The 18,421-nt window shown below is 38.4% G+C and overlaps 2 protein-coding genes across 2 annotated transcripts; one reads left to right on the top strand and one right to left on the bottom strand.

Annotated features, from left to right (window-relative positions):
* Window positions 1-313: 313 nt before the first annotated feature.
* On the bottom strand, window positions 314-11,255 carry tbc1d10c (TBC1 domain family member 10C). The gene is made up of 9 exons (XM_015376144.1): window positions 10,682-11,255; window positions 8,650-8,749; window positions 8,343-8,450; window positions 6,927-7,033; window positions 6,654-6,768; window positions 6,087-6,152; window positions 5,277-5,466; window positions 5,011-5,168; window positions 314-3,337 (listed from the first exon to the last, which is right to left on the bottom strand). Exons 1-9 carry the CDS (start codon window positions 10,816-10,818, stop codon window positions 314-316), a joined length of 4,005 nt encoding a protein of 1,334 aa, XP_015231630.1. The 5' UTR covers window positions 10,819-11,255.
* Window positions 11,256-15,536: 4,281 nt separating this feature from the next.
* On the top strand, window positions 15,537-18,421 carry ndufs8 (NADH:ubiquinone oxidoreductase core subunit S8). The gene is made up of 6 exons (XM_015376153.1): window positions 15,537-15,693; window positions 15,778-15,843; window positions 16,465-16,554; window positions 16,874-17,046; window positions 17,951-18,079; window positions 18,211-18,421. The coding sequence occupies exons 1-6, from the start codon at window positions 15,645-15,647 to the stop codon at window positions 18,340-18,342; spliced, it is 639 nt and encodes a 212-aa protein (XP_015231639.1). The 5' UTR covers window positions 15,537-15,644; the 3' UTR covers window positions 18,343-18,421.

Genomic DNA, 18,421 nt, shown 5'->3' with positions numbered 1-18,421 from the left:
CTACTTTCTGCTTTTACTGGACCATTTAGCGATGACATGGACCTGCTTATACAAGCAGTGCTTTTTTTCTTTGCGGATTCTGGTGCTCATGTTGGACTTAAAAAATGTGAGGCTGAACATGAAGCGATTTGGTTTGTTAAAAACGTTTCGTCTGCCTGGTTGTTGGAGAAGCTGTTGCACAAAAGAAAATAAATTAGCTTTTCATATTATATAAACAATATTTATTAGTTATTTACATCTGAAACGGTTGACGTAAAAAGCGTGGTGGAGATCAAAGAAGCAAGGTAATAAAACCTAAAATCAGATGCTGGTTTTAAAAGTAAGATTCAGCATAAGAAACAGAGTGTCTATGGATCTGTGAGCCGGCCTTAGCAGGATGAGCAACATCTTCACAAACTTTCTCCTTCTGGGCTTGAAAACTTTTTCCCCTGGTCTGGGGTTTCCTCCGCTCCCTGTCTTTTTCCTTCTCTTTCTTCTTTTTTAACTTCTCCTCTTCCTTTTCCTTTCTATCCTGCTCCCTGCGCCGCCGCCTCCTCTCCCTGGAGCTCAGTTTCTCCTCCGTGTCTTCCTGGGCCGGCTCAGCTGCTGGCGTCACGTCACTGAAGTCCTGAATCAGGATTTTGGGTACCTGCATTTTGGCCTTCTTCTTCTTCTGTTTGGCCTTCTCGGGCTGCTCTCCTTTCAGTTTGCGGAAGAGTCCGAAGCGCTTGGGGGTTTCTGCCTGCTGTGCCGCTGCATCATCAGCAACTTGAGGAACGGTTTGTTCTGATTTCGATTCCTCAGGCTGTGATTCTGGTTGAGTGGTGCTGAAGTGGGATTGCTTCGCTTTCTCTGCACCGCTGAAGAGATCCTCTGAGAGTCTGCGTGTCGAGCTACGTGAGACGGAGGACTTCCGCAGGCGGAAATCGCCAGAGGAGCGACTGCTGTGGCGTACAAAGCCTAGCTCCTGGCTGCTGTCGCTAAGCTCAGGAGGATCTTTGGTTTCCTGGTGGATTTCTGTGTTGCTGTCAGATTGTTTTGGTTCAGGGAAGACAAAGACATCATCTTCTCCTGCTTTGCTTTCTTGAACATTTTCTATGCTCCCTGCATCCTTCACAGCCTCTGGCGCCGACTGTTCAGGTGTAGCAATGTCAGAGGTGCTTATTTGTTTCTGATCAGATTTATCTTTTTGGTCAAGGGACTCATCCTGGAGTAAAATCTCTTTTTCTGCAGGTGATGAAGACTCCACAGCCTCCTCGTCTGTCTGAACGTGTATTTCTGATTCCTCTGAATTTCTTTGTTCGGAAACACATTCCTCGCCTTGTGTCTCTGCATGTCCAGACACAGCGGCCTCCTCTATTTGTCCATTTATCACTGCTTCTACTTCTTTAACGGAGATGCTTATTTCATTCTCCTCCTCTCCTTTGGGGCTTTCAGGTGGTGTCTGTGATTCTCCCTCTGTTTGTGTTGTTTCTTCATTCAGTTCGTCCTGCAGAGCTGTATTCTCTGCCAGGACATCAGTTTGTGTGTCTAAGTGGGTGTGTGCCTCTGCTTTTTCTGTTTCTACCAGTGATTCAGAGCTGTGCTCTGTGATCGTTCCTTCTTCTTCTTGTTGTTGTGTGTCAGTTTTAGGATCCAGGTCTTGGTGCGATTCAGAGTCCAGGTTTGTCTCACTTCTCTCTGTGACCGCGTCTCGCTGCGGCAGTTGGGAATTTTCAGTTTCTGTAGCCGCCTCTGGTTTCATGTCAGCTTGTGTGGCCGGCTCCTCCCATGACTCTGTGAGAATCTGAAGCTGAGTCTCTGTTTTTGTGTTTATGTTTTCACTCTGAGTCTCAGTGGGATGTTCCTCCAACTCCTCCTTATTTCTGCTATTAGCTGTAGGGTTCTCCTCTTCCTCGTGCATCTCTGTCGTCTCCTTCTCCTGCTCATTGCTTGGTTCTTCCAGAACATGTGATTGTACTGTATTCTGCAGCATTCCTGGGTTCTCTGTTGCATTACTAATTCCTGGATCTCCATTATACTCATTGTTTTTGTTTCCTGGTTCTTCCAGAACAGCTGATTTCTCTGTGTTTTCCAGTTTTCCTGGGTTCTCTATCAGATTTATTTGTACGTCTGTGCTCTCCTCTTCATGTGTGCTGTTTCCTGGTTCTTCCAGAACAGCTGATTTCTCTATATTTTCCAGTTTTTCTGGGTTTTCTATCAGATCTATTTCTAAGTCTGCACTCTCCTCTTCATGTGTGCTGTTTCCTGGTTCTTCCAGAACAGCTGATTTCTCTATATTTTCCAGCTTTTCTGGCATTTCTATCAGATCTATTTCTAAGTCTGCACTCTCCTCTTCATGTTTGCTGTTTCCCGATTCTTCCAGAACAGCTGATTTCTCTTTATGTTCCAGCTTTTCTGGGTTTTCTATCTGATTTATTTCTAAGTCTGTGCTTTCCTCTTCATGTCTGCTGTTCACTGGTTCTTCTAGAACATGTGACTGTTGTGTATTTTGCAGCTTTCCTGGGTTCTCTGTCTCATTAATAATTTCTGGATCTTCACTATCCTCATTATTTTTGTTCTCTGGTTCTTCCTGAACAGATGATAGTTCTGTATTTTGCAGCTTTTCCTCATTCTCTACCTTCTGATTCATTTCTCTATCTCCGGTTTCCTCCTCATGGCTCTGCTCATCGTCCTCCTCCAGAGGTTGTGTTTGGTTTGGATCGACCATCTCCTCACACTGAGACGATTCTTCAGCAGTTTGGGATTTGTTTTCCACAGATTGACAGTCCTCTGTATTTTCTAAAATGATTATGATTTCTCCTTTTTCTTTGCTGTTCTCCTTTTCTTCCAAAGGCTCAGCCTTTTTCTCTTCTTTCATCGTTTCTTCTCTCTGCTCTGTTGGTGAGTTTTTGTTTTCTTCCTGTTGATCTTCTGTCAGCTTCGCCTCGTTCTCTGTTTTCTGTCCGTCTGACGCTAAATCCTCTTCTTGGACACCTTGAACCTTCTTGAATTCTAAATCACTCCAGCTCTTCCAGTCCTCTTTTGCTCCCATTGAAAGATGCCTCACCACTTTTTTGCCGCTCTCCCATTCACTAGCATTGACTTTCCCTCCTTTCCTAAACCTCTTGTGAAGAAGGGAAGGAGACAGAGAAAGAGTAGAGGCGGAGCGGGCAAGAGGGATGGACAGATTCCCTGTTTGTCTTTCCTTCTTCTCCCGTTCTTCCTCTCGCTGTCGAGCTCTTGCCCACGCCATCCGATATCCGTAGCAGCGACCCCGAGGGTCGAATGTAGATGTGGGTTTGTCTTTCCTCCACCTATCCAACTCCTTCTCCGTCCGCCTCTCCAGGTCTTTACCTGAGAGCGGCACGGAACAAACCTGAATGGAGCAGAAGAGAAGACGCCATGAGGGACTTTGTCCAATCATATCACTCCACACAGCCCCTTTGTTTTCAGCTCCTGTTTATTCTAATGCTTTTAAACTCAGTTTAAATCTATCTGTTCTATGGAGGCCTACAGGTTTGTGAGAAAACATTAGTGAGTGAAGCAGAAGACCAAGGAACATGATAGACAGATCAGGGATGAAGCTGTGGAGAAGTTTAAAGCTCAGTTAGGCCCCAATATACGATCCTGAGCTTTAAAAATAATGCAGCATTCAAACCATAATGAATGGAGTACGCCACCATACAGCCTGCCAGGAGATGGCTCAGACTGCACCGCAATGATTTTCCCCTTTTTATGGACATAATTTATGTGTTTTATGATAAAATATACATTCTTAACAGTTGTTTAAGAAAAAGTGAGCTCATTCTAGGACCTTATGTCTAACATTTTCCTTATTAGATATTTTAGCTGATCTTGAGCTTTACTTCAGTTTTTTTTTTCTTTTTTAAAAGTAATTTTTTTCAATTTAACAACTGTATTTAGAAAGTTTGAAGAATTCCAATCAAGCCACTTTTCTTACCCTGTGACTTATATTTTTTCCTCAAAATGAGGAACATTTATAGTTTTTAATCAGGGACGCAGACCCATAGTAACTGTGGAGAGGCTGCAGAGATTCACAGCTCATTTGTAACAATCTATAGTCTGGAAACTAGCCATGCGCTTCATAAATCTGGTCTTTATGGGAAAGTCACAGGTTTTGCACTAAGCATTGAAGGGTAGATGGCAAGTATTGAATAGGAAGTACTCTGGTTCACACGTAGAAACACTAAAAAACCTTGGCCAATGTGAAAATGTGGCAGCATCATGCTTTAAGGAAGCTTCATCTCAGCGGGAATGGCTAAGCTGGTCAAAGTTGAAACACAGTGCGACCCTAAAAGAAAAGCTAATCTAAGGCAATAATAAACTCTAGACTGTAATGGAGATCTTCCATCCATTAGGATATAAATGCTTCAAACCAGAGCTATAATAAAATAATTTAGGTCAAAACATGTCAGTTTTTCTCACTCAGTTGGAGAATATTTGGCAAAAGTAAAATGAAACTCTTAATAATAAATATTTTTCACATGTGCCAAACTGGAAGAGACTACAAAATTATTTCAGCTGTGATTGCAGAAAAAATATGCACTATTTTGTTTTGGTCTGTCAAAAAAAATGACAATTAGATAACCAGTTGTTTGTTGCTGTAAAAAGAGTTTAAAATAGAGGAGGGACACCTGCATGGTTATCTTTACTAATGAGCCACATCATGTGTTTCACACTAACTCACATCACAGTATTAAGGTTGCAAAGAAATGTTGAGGCTGTAGCATAAAGTGAGCTGTTGTATCTGGAAGGTCATGTTATTATGCTCTAGACGCACATACAGTGATGGGCTTTAACAGCTATTATAGAAGTATGCCAAGTTTCATCTAAGTTTAAATCAGGATAGTGGTTGTTATTTTTGTCCAAATCTTTAGTTCTTCCTCAATTATATTATTCATTGGGATTACAGCTTCCATTAGTCCAAACCTTTCATCACAGAAAATGGTGATCATGTTGCTTCTGCAGACTTTTGTTTCCTCTGTAGGAAACACAGAAACAATAAGTTATAGCATCTATGAATGTTACCTCTGCTATGAATGATTCCTCCTCCTCCTGAACGTGTTCCCTGACACCCCTTAGCCTTTCCAGCGTCTCCATCTGGCCTGGGCACTGCTTCCTCTGCTCAGCCCGACCCAGGACACGACGCACCAACACCACCGCCACCTGGAGCAGCACCCTCACACCTTCACAGCAGAGGGGGAAGAACTTGGTGAGATATAAACACTATCCATCTATCTGTTTTCACCTAAAACGGATCACTTTAAAAACGGATTAGTTTTCAAAAAATTCACCATAGCAGAAGAAGAGGTCCCATACTCGGAGAAGTGTGTTAAATGGCAGGTGACGTGTGAACAGACACATCAACCAGTCAGTGGCAAACATGAGGGGCTCCACCCCGTGCTGCTGGAGATGTTTGTGTGCAGCTGGGCACGTCTTCTTCAGGACCCAGGAAAGAATGGCTGCATCAAACAGCACTCCCTCCTGCGAACAACACCACCCCATTAGATGAACACCCCTTAATCTCAGAAACGGTGTGTCTCCTGGATAAACTCATGCTGTTAAATAAAAAAATGATTTCATCACAGAACAAGATGGAATTTGATTAGATGTCCCAGGTGCAAAAGATGATTGAGAGAGGAAAAGAAAACAGTATTTCCTCTCATCCATCCATCCTTCCTTCCTTCCTTCCTTCCTTAGGTCTCACCATATACTTTTAAATTAAGTCAGGTTATATATCTGTGTCAGTGGCTTGGGCGCCATGTTTCTTAAACTACCAGGTAGCATGCTTTTTTTGTTAGATTGACTTCTACTGTAAGTATTCCCTTACTTAACATAGATGTTAGTGACATAGATGCTAGAGGATAAAGATACCACTTGTTACAATATGATAAAAGAAAAATCCAAATGCAAGTTAAATCCTGTCCATCCAGTTGATTTAGCAGAATTTCATAGTTGTTTAACTTACTATGTATAAAACTATCAAAAATACATTTATGTTTTGTTTTTTAAAATAAAGACAATCTACAAGGTTAATGTGAAGGAAACTTCACTTTCAATCAGTCCTAAACCAAGAGAAAACGACAAGTTAAGAGTGAACTCACCAGCAGAGGGCTATAGTATCCAGGCAGGTACTGCTCACTGATCTGAACCAAACACCAGAAGGCCTCCTGCCAGACATGAACAAGAAAATCAGGATATAATGGCTTCTAAAATAAATATTTCCATAAAAGTGAGAATGCAGTGAAGTAAGCAGGCAGATGAACATTGTCTCTGGTTGTTGGTGTCTGTGGAGGTTGAAAGATGCCTGATAAATTTGTTTTGTTCAGCAATATCAATATGTTATCAGCATGTAATCTTGCAAACCAACAACATATTAATGCACAACAGACAAAAATCTAAACCTATTAAATATGCATTAAAAAGGCATGAATATTTAATTCATTCTTTACGATACCCTTTCATTAAGCTTGCATGAATATATTTAAGCTGATGTATTATTTTTTTCCTGTGATGTAAAATTTTCATTTTAGAAATATCAAAGCTTAGATGAAATGAAAGAAAACATTTTAAATAGCCCCGCTGAGTAACTAATTCTCCCTTTTATGGTGATTGCGTTTCATATGAACTTTCAACCAGTCTGCAGAACAGAAATGTGTTCCTGGTCTAACCTCAGCAGGCATGTTCATCAGCAGCACCGCAGCAACCGGCCCCTGAGCCTGGCAGTAACCTTCCTCTGGCTGGAACTGGGTGTATGCTTTCAGCACCCGGAACAAGCCCCGCTGCCTGCACGCACGCACACACACATAAACCACAAAGAACCTCAATGAACAGAAATATTTTTTCATTACAACATATAAAGAATTATCTCGAGGGATCAGTAGCTGAAGACATCATAAGGCTGCTTAGATTTTAGATGAAAACCGTGAAGAAAGCTTCCCTACCCGTGTCCATCTTTGGAGAGGAACATCTCATGGAAGGGGAACTGTCGATCTAGATCCCTCTCAATTATATCCACCCAGCTCTGCAGACCTGGCTGTGAGTCTAGAGACTAAAATAAAGAGTCATTAATATTTATAGTTCATTCTGTGTCTAAATGATTAATCCAGTGAAGTAAAGCATGAAGAAATCTAATGAAACATGCATTCTGGGAAATCCTCAGTGCATTAGAATATCATCAAAGTATTTATTTGTGTCACAAATATAATTAGTAAAACCCATATGCTCTATAATAAATACTGGTATAATACATATACTTAGTGTTTAGATGTGGATACTTTACTGCCACTGAAAACCTCAAATTTAACTTCTCAGTAAATTAGACTGTTAATAAAACACTTAGCTTTACTCCTTGTGCTGTAAGATATAATATAACTGTTTGATGCTCTTCCCTTTATACATGTGTTATTGCATCGCTGCATTGTGGCCTGTGGTTATGCCGGGGAGTTAAGGAAGCTCAGGTTGTTTTATTTGTGGCCATCAGCTTATCTTATCGATGGCTCTGGTTTCTCTCATTTTCCTCCTGATGATACCCGTTAGATTCTCCCTGTTGTGTTAATCTAGGAGCTTGCTGGCTAATCAATCCTCTTAGGAAATTAAATTCTTCATACATCTTCCTAGCAGAGGGAATCACAAAGCTGTGAAAATTTTAACTTAGCAAATGGACAGTTTGGACCAACGTCAGCTGATGACATGGAAACTTCATCATAGACCTTAAGGACCTGGACTCTGTTTCTTCTCTAGGCCTATATTCACATTTACAAGCTCTTAACAATTGATTTTAACTATGTTCTTCTATGTGCGTAATTAAATTGTTTATTTTAATCTAAGACGAGGAATGCTGTTGGTGGATTATTCTATTCTATTTTAGTTTACCATCAAGTCTTGACTTCCAGGTAAAATGCATATTACACTTCAATCTAAAAAAGAACATTTTGACCACTGGGCAACAGTATTTTTCGTTTTGTCTCTTGGAGCACTCACACAATTAACCAGCTACACAAACTCTTGAATGGGCTTCAATCCACAATCCATTTTGTCGGTGATTATCTTTGCTGCTTGCTCATTTTTCCTTCCACTTAATTTTTCCATTCAAATGATTGATGATGTTCTCCAAAGAGCCTTTTTCTCAACACAATAGACAAGTTTGGTTCATCTATACGATGACTATCACTTCTTGAATTGAATTACCGAACTAACTTTGTAATGCCATCCTAACATCTTTAGAGATTTCTAGCATAAACATGATTGATTAGCTCAAACATTAGTCAAATTTCAGCAACAACTTTGCAGCTGTCTGATCAATACAGCTGGACATTGGTGGAAACCATTAACCTGGGTGAAAATTGAAAAGCACTTGCCTCATACAGGCCTTTATTTTGTCTCATTCTGTCTGTTGCTCCACATAGCAGGGGCCAACACTTCGCTCGTAGCGAGGCAGGGATTCCTTTCTGGCACTGCAGCTTGACCTGCAGAGGCATCAAGTTCAAGTGAACTCTCAGTGGTCAAACACACATTAATCCTGCCTCCTGTATGATTTCTTCAAGCTTTTTAAACAGCTAACATTTTGATTTGTCATGACAGAGAATTAAACAATTTTATTCTGCCCTTTTTATAGCTTATTAAGGCTCTAAAGTGAAGAACCAATGTGCTTTTAATCTTCCACACCTTGTTGCTCTTCTTTATCAAGATGCGGTCCCATTGGCTCATGATGTTGATCCATTTGGCCTCCCGCTGCCTGACAAGCTCAGGGGATGGCCCCATAGTCCTGACACACAACACAGAATACAAAATAAGAAAGTAACTTAATCACATTTTTTTTTTTTTTTTACAAAGGTAACCTATGAACTAATTTTAGCTAGGGCCTTTAAAGTCAGCTTGCATTGTGTGTCTGTGCGATTACAGCAGAGACGCAGAGCTCTGAAAAACAAGGCAGGAAACAGGAAAACCACACGTTTGCAGTTTGACGTCTCTATAGCAACAGGTCAGGATGTTATCAATGGGGAAAATGTGAAGATGACAGGTAGTAGGTTGTTTGGCCTTTCTTATTCTATATTGATACATCCACCATCATCCCTCCATCTGTGTTCATATGTCATGTAAGAGAATATGTTGGGTAAAGTTGAATCAAGAACTGTTGGCTTCCATTGTGAAAATGTATCAATGTTTTTTTTTTTAAAATTCAACTTTACCTGCACTATAAAGTCCTTTTCATGAGATGTCAGAAGTTTTACAGGGAAAATGTGGTTACTCATTATTCTTTGGAAAATAGGAAATGTTTTACATCAGATTTAGCTACAGCTACCTTCCATCTGCAAGTCCCTGGGCCGGTCATAATAAAACACAATCAACATACAACAATCCAACACATCACTTCAATCTGTAACATGAAAAAAGTACTATGTTTAAATTACAAACAATTCTAATTACATGTATCCATGTATCCCGTGAGATTATGTAATAAAATATAATGCTGGTTAGAACATAGTTCTGGATTATTTTTTTTACTAATTCCATTTGTATTATTTCCTGTTCCCTGGTTATCATATTAAGTTGTTAAAAAAAAGAAAGATAATACATTGCTGTCCCTCCCCCACATGTTTCTGCACATTGTCAGTTTGTCGACTGAGAAAAGGCACACAGGTTGTGTTCATTTGTAAATATTTTTGTCACAAAAAACATGTACACTCATTGTTTAAAAGTAAAAAGAGCACAAACCACTGAAATCATATTATTCATTTTGGCTTTAATTTATTGTGTAAATACTGACAATTATTTTTTACTCCTTGTTGTCATGGTGAAGAATTTTACAGTGAGCCAAACCTTCTCTGCACCACCACAATATAAACTGTAGTGTTATAGTTGGGTATTCATATTTTTATTTTTTAACAGGAGAATATCTAAGCTTGTTAGAGTTTTGTTCATTTTATTTTACATTAATATTTGAACAAAAAGTGTGAGGAAATTAAGATCCGGTTGAAGATGTATTTTGCATTACAGAAAAGGTGCAGATTTAATTTAAAAAGTGCTTAAAATTATTTTTATTGCAGTGTTAAATTAAATACAATTGTTCATATTTGTGCTTTGTTTCTTAAGTATATGTTTTACCTCTCAGACAATTAGCTTAAAAGGTTCAATTCCTTTAATCCTTGCCCCATTTTATATATCATTTGTTTTGCAAAATGAGATTGGTTGTCTTATGCCGTTTTGGCTTCTAGGATGCACAGGTTTCTCTGCTGCATGAACACACTGGTCTGCAGAGATGTGGGCTTGTATAACTTCCTGATCTCGCCACGGGGAGACGAAAATAAAATTTGTTTGTCGCTGCGGCTCCCCTTTACGCACATTTTCCCAAGCTGATTCTGCTCAACTAACACCTTTTAAACAATCTGTTAAAAAAAAAAAAAAAGGCAGCTCAGCCTGATCTAAATTAAAAACAAGAAATTCTTACAGAGGTGGCAGATTATATGAACTGCATTAATTTAATAGCAGCTTAACCCCTCAAAGGTATTTACTATAAGGTATTTTGGCACTTTATTCGTAAAATACTTAGTCTAAACCTGTATATTAAGATTGTAAATTGTGTGTTAAGTTGAGTTTTAAAACTACTTCATTTCCTTGATCAGTGAGTTTTTTCTGGCAGTACCAACCATCCTGACAGTAAAGTAGCATTGTTCCAGAGTCCTGCAGGTGTACTCACCCAGCTGTGGATCCATTGGTCAGAATGAAGCCAAACCGGTCCGTCTCTGGTTCCAGACTGACCTCTGACCCGGCATCCGATCCAGAGCTGTCCTCCTCACTCAGATGCTTCTGAGCTTGACTCGAAGCTTTCAACATCTTTACAGCACCGAGGAATAGGGGCTCCTGTGGTTCACGTTGTCAAAGCGTCCCCAGTCATGAAGATTTCAACACAAAGTTGTTGTGCATCTTTAGGAGTAATAATCCCATCTGAACCAATAGTAGTTAGTAGTTCACCTGTTTTCTACATGTTTTTTCTTCTGCTGCTGTTTCTTTCTCTGCCGCGCACTTGACTCAGGGCAGGGAGAGTATTAACAGGAAGTTAATAGAAAGTTAACTTCCTGTCATTCAACTAGAAACAACAGCTGTAACGTAATTCAACTGTAAATACCTTTTAATTTCCCTTCTTTATCGATTAGTCTTTTGCAGAAGAGCTGTAGAGTGAGGCCTTCCGATGATGAAAGTTGGGCAAAAAAACGAATTTCTCTCTGTGCTGTTGTTCATCTGACTCTTCTTAACACCGCCCTTCTCTGGTACTATTAGTATATACCAATATGTCTCCTCTGACACACGTTTTGGTCCAATATCAACATTATGTGTACATATTATTTTTGCAAACACAAATTATTTGTAATAAATGGAAAAATTGTAGTCCTTTCTTTTGGGGGGAAATATATGTCAAAAGTGATGCAAATTAAGGGGGAAATGACAGATATATATGGTAAGGCAAGGCAGGTTTATTTGTATAGCAAAATTCAGTACAAGGACAAATCAAAGTACTTTAAATTAATGAAACAATAACATAAAAGAAAAATTAAAGCAGAGTAAAAGCAAATGAAGATAAAAGCAGAAAGTAAAAACAAACAAATACAGTTAGATCAAAACCTTATAATACCTCAGTTACCAGTTTAACTTCAACAGTCAAAGGCAGTTCTAAACAAAGTTTATAAGTTTGAATTGAAATAACTTTTAGAGTCTTCTGGAAGTTTGTTCCAGACAAGTGGAGCATAGGAACTAATTGGTGCTTCTCCATGTTTGGTTGTAGTTCTGGGTGTACAGTGTAGGTGTGAACTAGAAGACTTGAGTGGTCTGGGAGTTTGATACACTGACAATGAATCTGTTATGCATTGAGGTACTGATCCATTCAGTGATTTTTGAATTGGCAGGAGGATTTTAAAGTCTATTCTCTGAGATACACGGAGCTCAATGTAAGGACTTTAGAACCATGCTCTCAACTTTTTTAGTTCTACTTAGAAAACTGCACAGGTGTCAAGTAACGAAGTACTTCGTTACTGTACTTAAGTACACTTTTTAGGTATCTATACTTTACTCCATTACTTATTCTTCCTCCTACTTTTGACTTCTACTCATTACATTTTCACACAAGTATATTACTTTCTATTCCTTAAATTTTTTAAACAAACGTTACTCGTTACTCTTGGCTTCGGTTTAATGCAGAGGTCAGGTCACGGATTAGCGGACTGCGATGTTATGAAGGCTTTTGTCCGAGGTAAAGCTGATTTATTTGTTGTATTCTCTTGTTATTCACACACAACAATAAACAGTGATTAGCCGACGTGGGTGGGTTTTAAAACTGCAAAGCTTTGTCTTCAGCAGAAAATAAAACGCGCATCTACACAGACCAGTGTGATGCATTCGTGAGCGTCGGACAGCTATGGTGCATTCAGGAGCATGGGACATTTCATACTTACAAGGAAAGAGACAAACGGAACAGAACTTAACTCATACAATAACTTATGTATTCAGAAACAGTGTGGGCTTTCTTAAAATACTGAATGCTCTAGAATTGTATTTCTGTTATTTTTTTGATTATGCACATCTGCTAGCTCTTTATTCTAAAAAATATATACGTTACAGCAGCAAATTATCAAAGTTTTTCAAAAGCTAGTTTAAAACCTCAGAATGAGGCTTCAGATCGTACAGCGACAATTGCGCTGTCATTGTTTTACAGGGCAGAATTTGCATTTGCTGACTCTTGTCCTTTAAACTACTGATGGATATACAGGAATACAGTCATACAAGTGTAAACTCTTCTCAGATAGCACGGCATGCAATATTTGGCTATTTTAATTTTAATTTTTTTAAATCTTTTTTTTAATTCAATGTATAACATGAATGCATAAATACGTCATTTTATTTCAGTGTTGAATTCTGTTTAAAGTAACAGATCATTAAAAATGTCTCCGGACATTTACTGGTTGATTTTCTTTATTCGGACCCCGCTGATTTTTAATTCGTTTATAAATATATATTTCATGCCATGGATGAGTCATATAATGCAAACACTCATTGGTTAGCTAAAGGAAATCATCAGAAGCAAGCAGGTGTTCTTTAAACTGCAAACGTGAATTGTCTATGCCATGCTACAATGTCAGATTCAGAAAAACATGTCTAAATCTCTGAAAGGTCGGACACAGGCGAGAGCGTATCGGGAGACGGAGACCAACAAGACCTCCCTCATCCTTGGCCCTATCTCAAAGAATTTCTTGAAATAGTCTAAACATTGAGCTTTCAATTCATATATTGGCATCTGGCCTTTTTCTTAAAGGTTACTTTATACTTTTATACTTAAAGTAGTTTTTGGAGCACAACATTTTTTATTTGAGTAAAGAGGTCAAGTTGATACTTCAACTTTTACCATAGTGTTTTTAAACTGCAGTATCTATAGCTACTTCTACTTAAGTAACAAATGCGTGTACTTTTGATACCACTGGAAAACTGGCAGCACTTTTGCATCATCTGCAGCTGTCTGATGGACTTTTTAGGCAAACCTATGAAGACACTGTTGCTGTAATCAATTCCATTAAAGATAAATGCATGACTGAGTTTCTCCAGATCCTGCTTGGGCATTAGTCATTTAATCCTGGAAATGTTCTTCAGCTGATAAAAGACTGACTTAGTAACTGCCTTCATGTACCTCTGAATGCTCAGGTCTGAGTCCATCGTGACATCACGATTTCAACCATAATCAGTGGTTTCTTGCTGTAGTAGCTGAAGCCGTGAGCCAAATCTGGATCTCTTCTTGTTTGGTCAGAAGATTGTTACCTCAGTTTTGTTTTAATTCAGCTGTAGAAATTGTTCACTCATCCACATATGGATCTGTTCTAAGCATCTAACCAATGCTCTGATAGATTCATAGTCACCTGGTGACATTGTGATGTAAAGTTGTGTGTCGTCTGCACAGTTATGGTAACTGATCTTGTTGTTTGCTATATTCTCAGCTAGGGGGAGCATGTAGATATTGAATGGGTTGGAATAGGAGGAAATCCCAGAACGGAGCTTTGAGGAACTCAGCATATGAGTTTAAAGTTCCCTGCTGACACATAGAAGTCCCTATCCTCCAAGTAGGATTTAAACCATTCCAGTGTGTAAACAGAAAGGCCGACCAAGTTTTCCAGACGCTCTAATAAAATCGAGTGATCAACAGTGTAAAACGCTGCACTGAGGTCTAATAATAGCAGCACTGTGGTTCTTCTAGAGTCGGAATCTCTACGGATGTTATTGAACACCTTATTTAGGGCAGTCTCTGTACTTTGGTTGGCATGAAAACCTAACTGGAAGACATCAAAACAGCAGGTCATTGTTAAGAAATGTATTTAAATGCTGAAACACAACCTTTTAAATAATTTTACTGATTGAAGGGAGGTTTTGAGATGGGTCTATAGTTCTTTGGGATTCATTTTTTCCAAACTTCTCTTTTTCAACACTGGTTTGATAACTACTGTTTCTAAGGCCTGGGGGAAAGCACCTTACATAAGGAATTTGTTTATGATTTTAATAAAATCAGACTCTAAAAGAGGTAAAACATTCTCAATAAAACACATAGGTAAGACATGAAGACAGCAGGAAGAGGAGCATAGCTGCTGAACAATTTCTTCTAGAATTTAAAATCTAAAAATGAAGTTTATTTGGTAGACTTGGAGCATTTTAACCAAGTTTATTCTAACTGGTGACAGCACTGGTACTGGAGTTGACATTGATGTACGGACTGCTATTTTAATACCTTTTATTTTCTCAGTAAATAACTTTGCAAAGTAATTTCAGGCATTTTTAGATAGCCGATAGAAGAGTTAAGCTGTTGACGGTGACAAATAAGGTGCGAGCATTGTTGCTGTTTTTGTTGATAATCTCAGAGAATAAAGATTATCTTGCATCTTTTAGTTGTAAATTATATCTGTGAAAATTATCTTTATAGATTTCATAGTGAGGTAATAAAACAAGAAATATTGTTCCACAGAAAGAAAGAGGAATTAAAAAGCCTCTTTGAATGCAGCGATTATAAAGGTTTTCATTTCAGACTGATGGAGTAGAAAACAGAGGAAAAACAAGTAAACAAAAAAATCTGTTAAGAAAAGAAAAAAACAACCCAACTTGTTTTATTGTTGTGTAAGAGGTTTTTTTTTCAGCTTATTAAGAGATAGTTAAACAAAAAATGAAATAAAAATAGGGAATATAGCTCAGGGAAGAACTAATGTATTAACAGAATAGCAAAGCTTCATTATGTTGCTGTAAGGAAACATTATTCAGACAGTCAGACCATTCCTATTTGACAGCTAAAAATATTAACCTATATAAGAGTTTTTATTTTATTGCTATTGTTAATTTGACAATGGGGTAAAAGGCAGTTTTACCACTATTAATTAATGTTAATCCACTGTAGCTTTCCTTTACCTTAAATCTTTACTTGGCAATAATGGTTTACAATTAAGAAACACTTTTAAATCCAGTTGGTAATTGGGATCTCCCATCCTCCCGGTGATCCATGAACGTATCATACAGCAGGGATTAAAGCCGGGCTGTTCCTCAGCTGTTTGCTCCTGACGTTCAGATTCCCTAATATTTTTTCTTTTTGTTTAACCTTCTGCTTGCATTGTTCAATCTGAGCTCTCTTTGTTGTTAAACAGATGTCTGCTACTCTCAGTCTGCGTCTGTTGCACTGCTACTCGAAACAAGGTACCAAATATATGTTCTAAACTAGAGTAATAACATGTATTTGTGGGAATGACGCAGGCTCACTGCATGTTTATGAATCTTCAGGAACATTTGGATCTGGTTCTGGGGTCATGCGCACATTCAGTGTTAGTGTGCCCAGAGAAGGCTACAGTAAGTACTTGACTAAATATAGTCCAGTGCCAAAGTATGTACATCCCTTTAATTTCTTACAATTTGTAAAGATACAAACTACAATCTTTTGTGTATTTTAGTGGGATTTTAAATTATTCATCGACATATAGTAGTGAATTGTTTTTTGTCTGACAGAAAAGGATTGCTTTGAATGTGTAGCCTCTGTTTAGATTTTCTTGATTCCTTCAAGCAGCAGTTTCGGATTATTTTTTTTCAGGCAGGCCTTTAACTGGATTAGGACTGTTTGCAGTTTTCGTCTTTTACTCTGGTGTTTTTTTTTTTTTTTTTTCTATCCATATATTAATATATATCTGATTTTGAAGCTCTCTGTGATTTTTGAAGGACGCACATACCAACTTTATATTAGTTTTGGAGGTTAACTTAAGCTTAGTCATTTTGGATAAGAAGATTTTGGTTCATTTGACTTCACATGTAATGTATTTGCTTCTTTTTGTTGCTGCATGTTTGTAGATGTTAAGTGACATAATTAGTAAATGTTTCTGTAGGGATACACTTCTGCACGTAGGTTCCTTATTTATGAGGTTTGATTTCATTTACTATATGATCTAACCCCATATATATCTCTTCTCCTGCTGGCAGAGTATGTAAATGCTCAGGAGCTGCCGACTGACCTGAAATCCATAACTGACCGGGCTGCAACAACCCTCTTATGGACTGAGCTCATCAGAGGTCATACATTTTTTTATTTCTGAGCAGATTTCCTGATTCATGCATGGAGTTAAAGCCTGAAACTGCATTTAAAAAAATTCAAATCTCATGAAAATACCAAGATTAAATTCTAACAACTCCCTCTGAGCAAAGCTGATTTGTAGCTCACGTGTTTGTAGCCTAGTGATATGTTTGCTATCACAAACTCAGCCTCTATTGTATGAGTTATTTCAGGCATTTTATTTTCTACCATATTTAAGATTATTTGTTGTCATTTTGCACAATGTAAGATTTTAAAAATGCATTAATTAAAGTTGTACCTTAAATATTAAACCTGTAGGTTTAGGAATGACAATGAGTTATCTGTTTCGTGAGCCTGCCACCATCAACTACCCATTTGAGAAAGGTCCTCTGTCGCCACGGTTTCGTGGAGAGCATGCCCTTCGCCGCTACCCCAGTGGAGAAGAGCGCTGTATCGCTTGTAAGCTGTGTGAAGCCATCTGTCCTGCTCAGGTAAACAAATATACTCATGTGGTTGCTAGTCAAAAGTGGACAAACCCTCATCCTTTGCAGGAGTTTTAGCCATTCATTTCATAGGTAAAATGATTGTTCATAAACTTTCATTACAGGACTTGATTACAAGTTTGAATGTATTATGAATTTGACCTAATCCACTCAGGTTCAACATTCCATACAGATGTTTAGGAGATGCACATACAACCTGAAGAATATTTGAATAAAACCACCTTAGCATTATACAGAGGGACCTAATGCTACAAAAAAGCCAATATGAGTAATTAGCGATGAAGGCGGACAAAGATCAGAAATAAGGTATTTGCTGCTAAGTTGCAGCCTTTGGAACAATTAATCTGAGAAAAGTAACCCAACTCTCAACCAATAAGATAGCAGTATCATTTAATTCTTAGTAACATAATCCCAGATCTCTTTAAATGTTTCTTTAAAAGATTGGCTCCATAGCTAAAAATATAGTGGAAGATGTTCAAAATAAGTGGTCCTCCTAATCGTCAATCATTCTGGTGATATGTTTACGTAAGGCCGTCTTACGTGCTCATCCCCATTTTCACTTACCAGTGGTTAGTCTGACGTAGTGGAAAAATTGCAAATCTTCTTTTGGAAATTAAGCTTGCATGAGTGATGTAAAGAGCAACTTTTAAACAGAGCATGCACGAGGAGAAATTGGCTCCTGCATGCTCTTGCACACGTTTAATAGGTGTTCCCTCTCTGGAGCGGGTACAGGGTTGTCCATGTGCATTTTTTTTATAAAAGGGGAGAGGGTGGGTCTTTTCAAAAACTCATGAAAATCCTCCACTATACCTTTAATTGTCAAAAGAACAAAATTGCGTCCTAAAACTAATTTTGCTTTTACAGCAATTATTCATTAAATTTTTCTCCTCAGGCCATCACTATTGAAGCTGAGACTCGAGCTGATGGCAGTAGGAGAACTACACGCTATGACATCGACATGACCAAGTGCATCTATTGTGGTTTCTGCCAGGAAGCCTGTCCTGTTGACGCCATTGTGGAGGTGAAATGGATATTTTTATGATTGTCTATTTTCTAATGCTAAAAACCTCCTAAAACTATCCGTTTCCCTTGTTGTATACACATTATACATGTCAACTGAAATCCAGTGCTCTTATGTCATTTTTTCCCCAGGGTCCAAACTTTGAATTTGCTACAGAGACTCATGAGGAGCTGCTGTACAACAAAGAGAAGCTGCTAAACAATGGAGACCGATGGGAGGCTGAGATAGCAGCCAACATACAAGCAGATTATCTTTACAGATAAAAGGTTATGTTTGCGACAAACCATTAAGTATATGCAACAAAGAGGAAGCTACATGTAGCCTTATTGATGTAAAAGTGAA

Source organism: Cyprinodon variegatus, unplaced genomic scaffold, assembly GCF_000732505.1.
Source record: "Cyprinodon variegatus isolate N-32 unplaced genomic scaffold, C_variegatus-1.0 Scaffold130, whole genome shotgun sequence".
NCBI lineage: Eukaryota > Metazoa > Chordata > Actinopteri > Cyprinodontiformes > Cyprinodontidae > Cyprinodon > Cyprinodon variegatus.
This window is presented reverse-complemented; position numbering and strand designations above follow the sequence as displayed.

Coding starts and splice junctions, on each gene's coding strand:
- tbc1d10c (XM_015376144.1), bottom strand. CDS start 10,818: ATGTTGAAAGCTTCGAGTCAAGCTCAGAAGCATCTGAGTGAGGAGGAC. Junction 6,153..6,653: donor TGATGAACATGCCTGCTGAG/GTTAGACCAGGA, acceptor CATGTCTGGCAG/GAGGCCTTCTGGTGTTTGGT. Junction 3,338..5,010: donor AGGAATCATTCATAGCAGAG/GTAACATTCATA, acceptor TGCTCCATTCAG/GTTTGTTCCGTGCCGCTCTC.
- ndufs8 (XM_015376153.1), top strand. CDS start 15,645: ATGTCTGCTACTCTCAGTCTGCGTCTGTTGCACTGCTACTCGAAACAA. Junction 16,555..16,873: donor ATGGACTGAGCTCATCAGAG/GTCATACATTTT, acceptor TTAAACCTGTAG/GTTTAGGAATGACAATGAGT. Junction 18,080..18,210: donor CTGTTGACGCCATTGTGGAG/GTGAAATGGATA, acceptor TTTTTTCCCCAG/GGTCCAAACTTTGAATTTGC.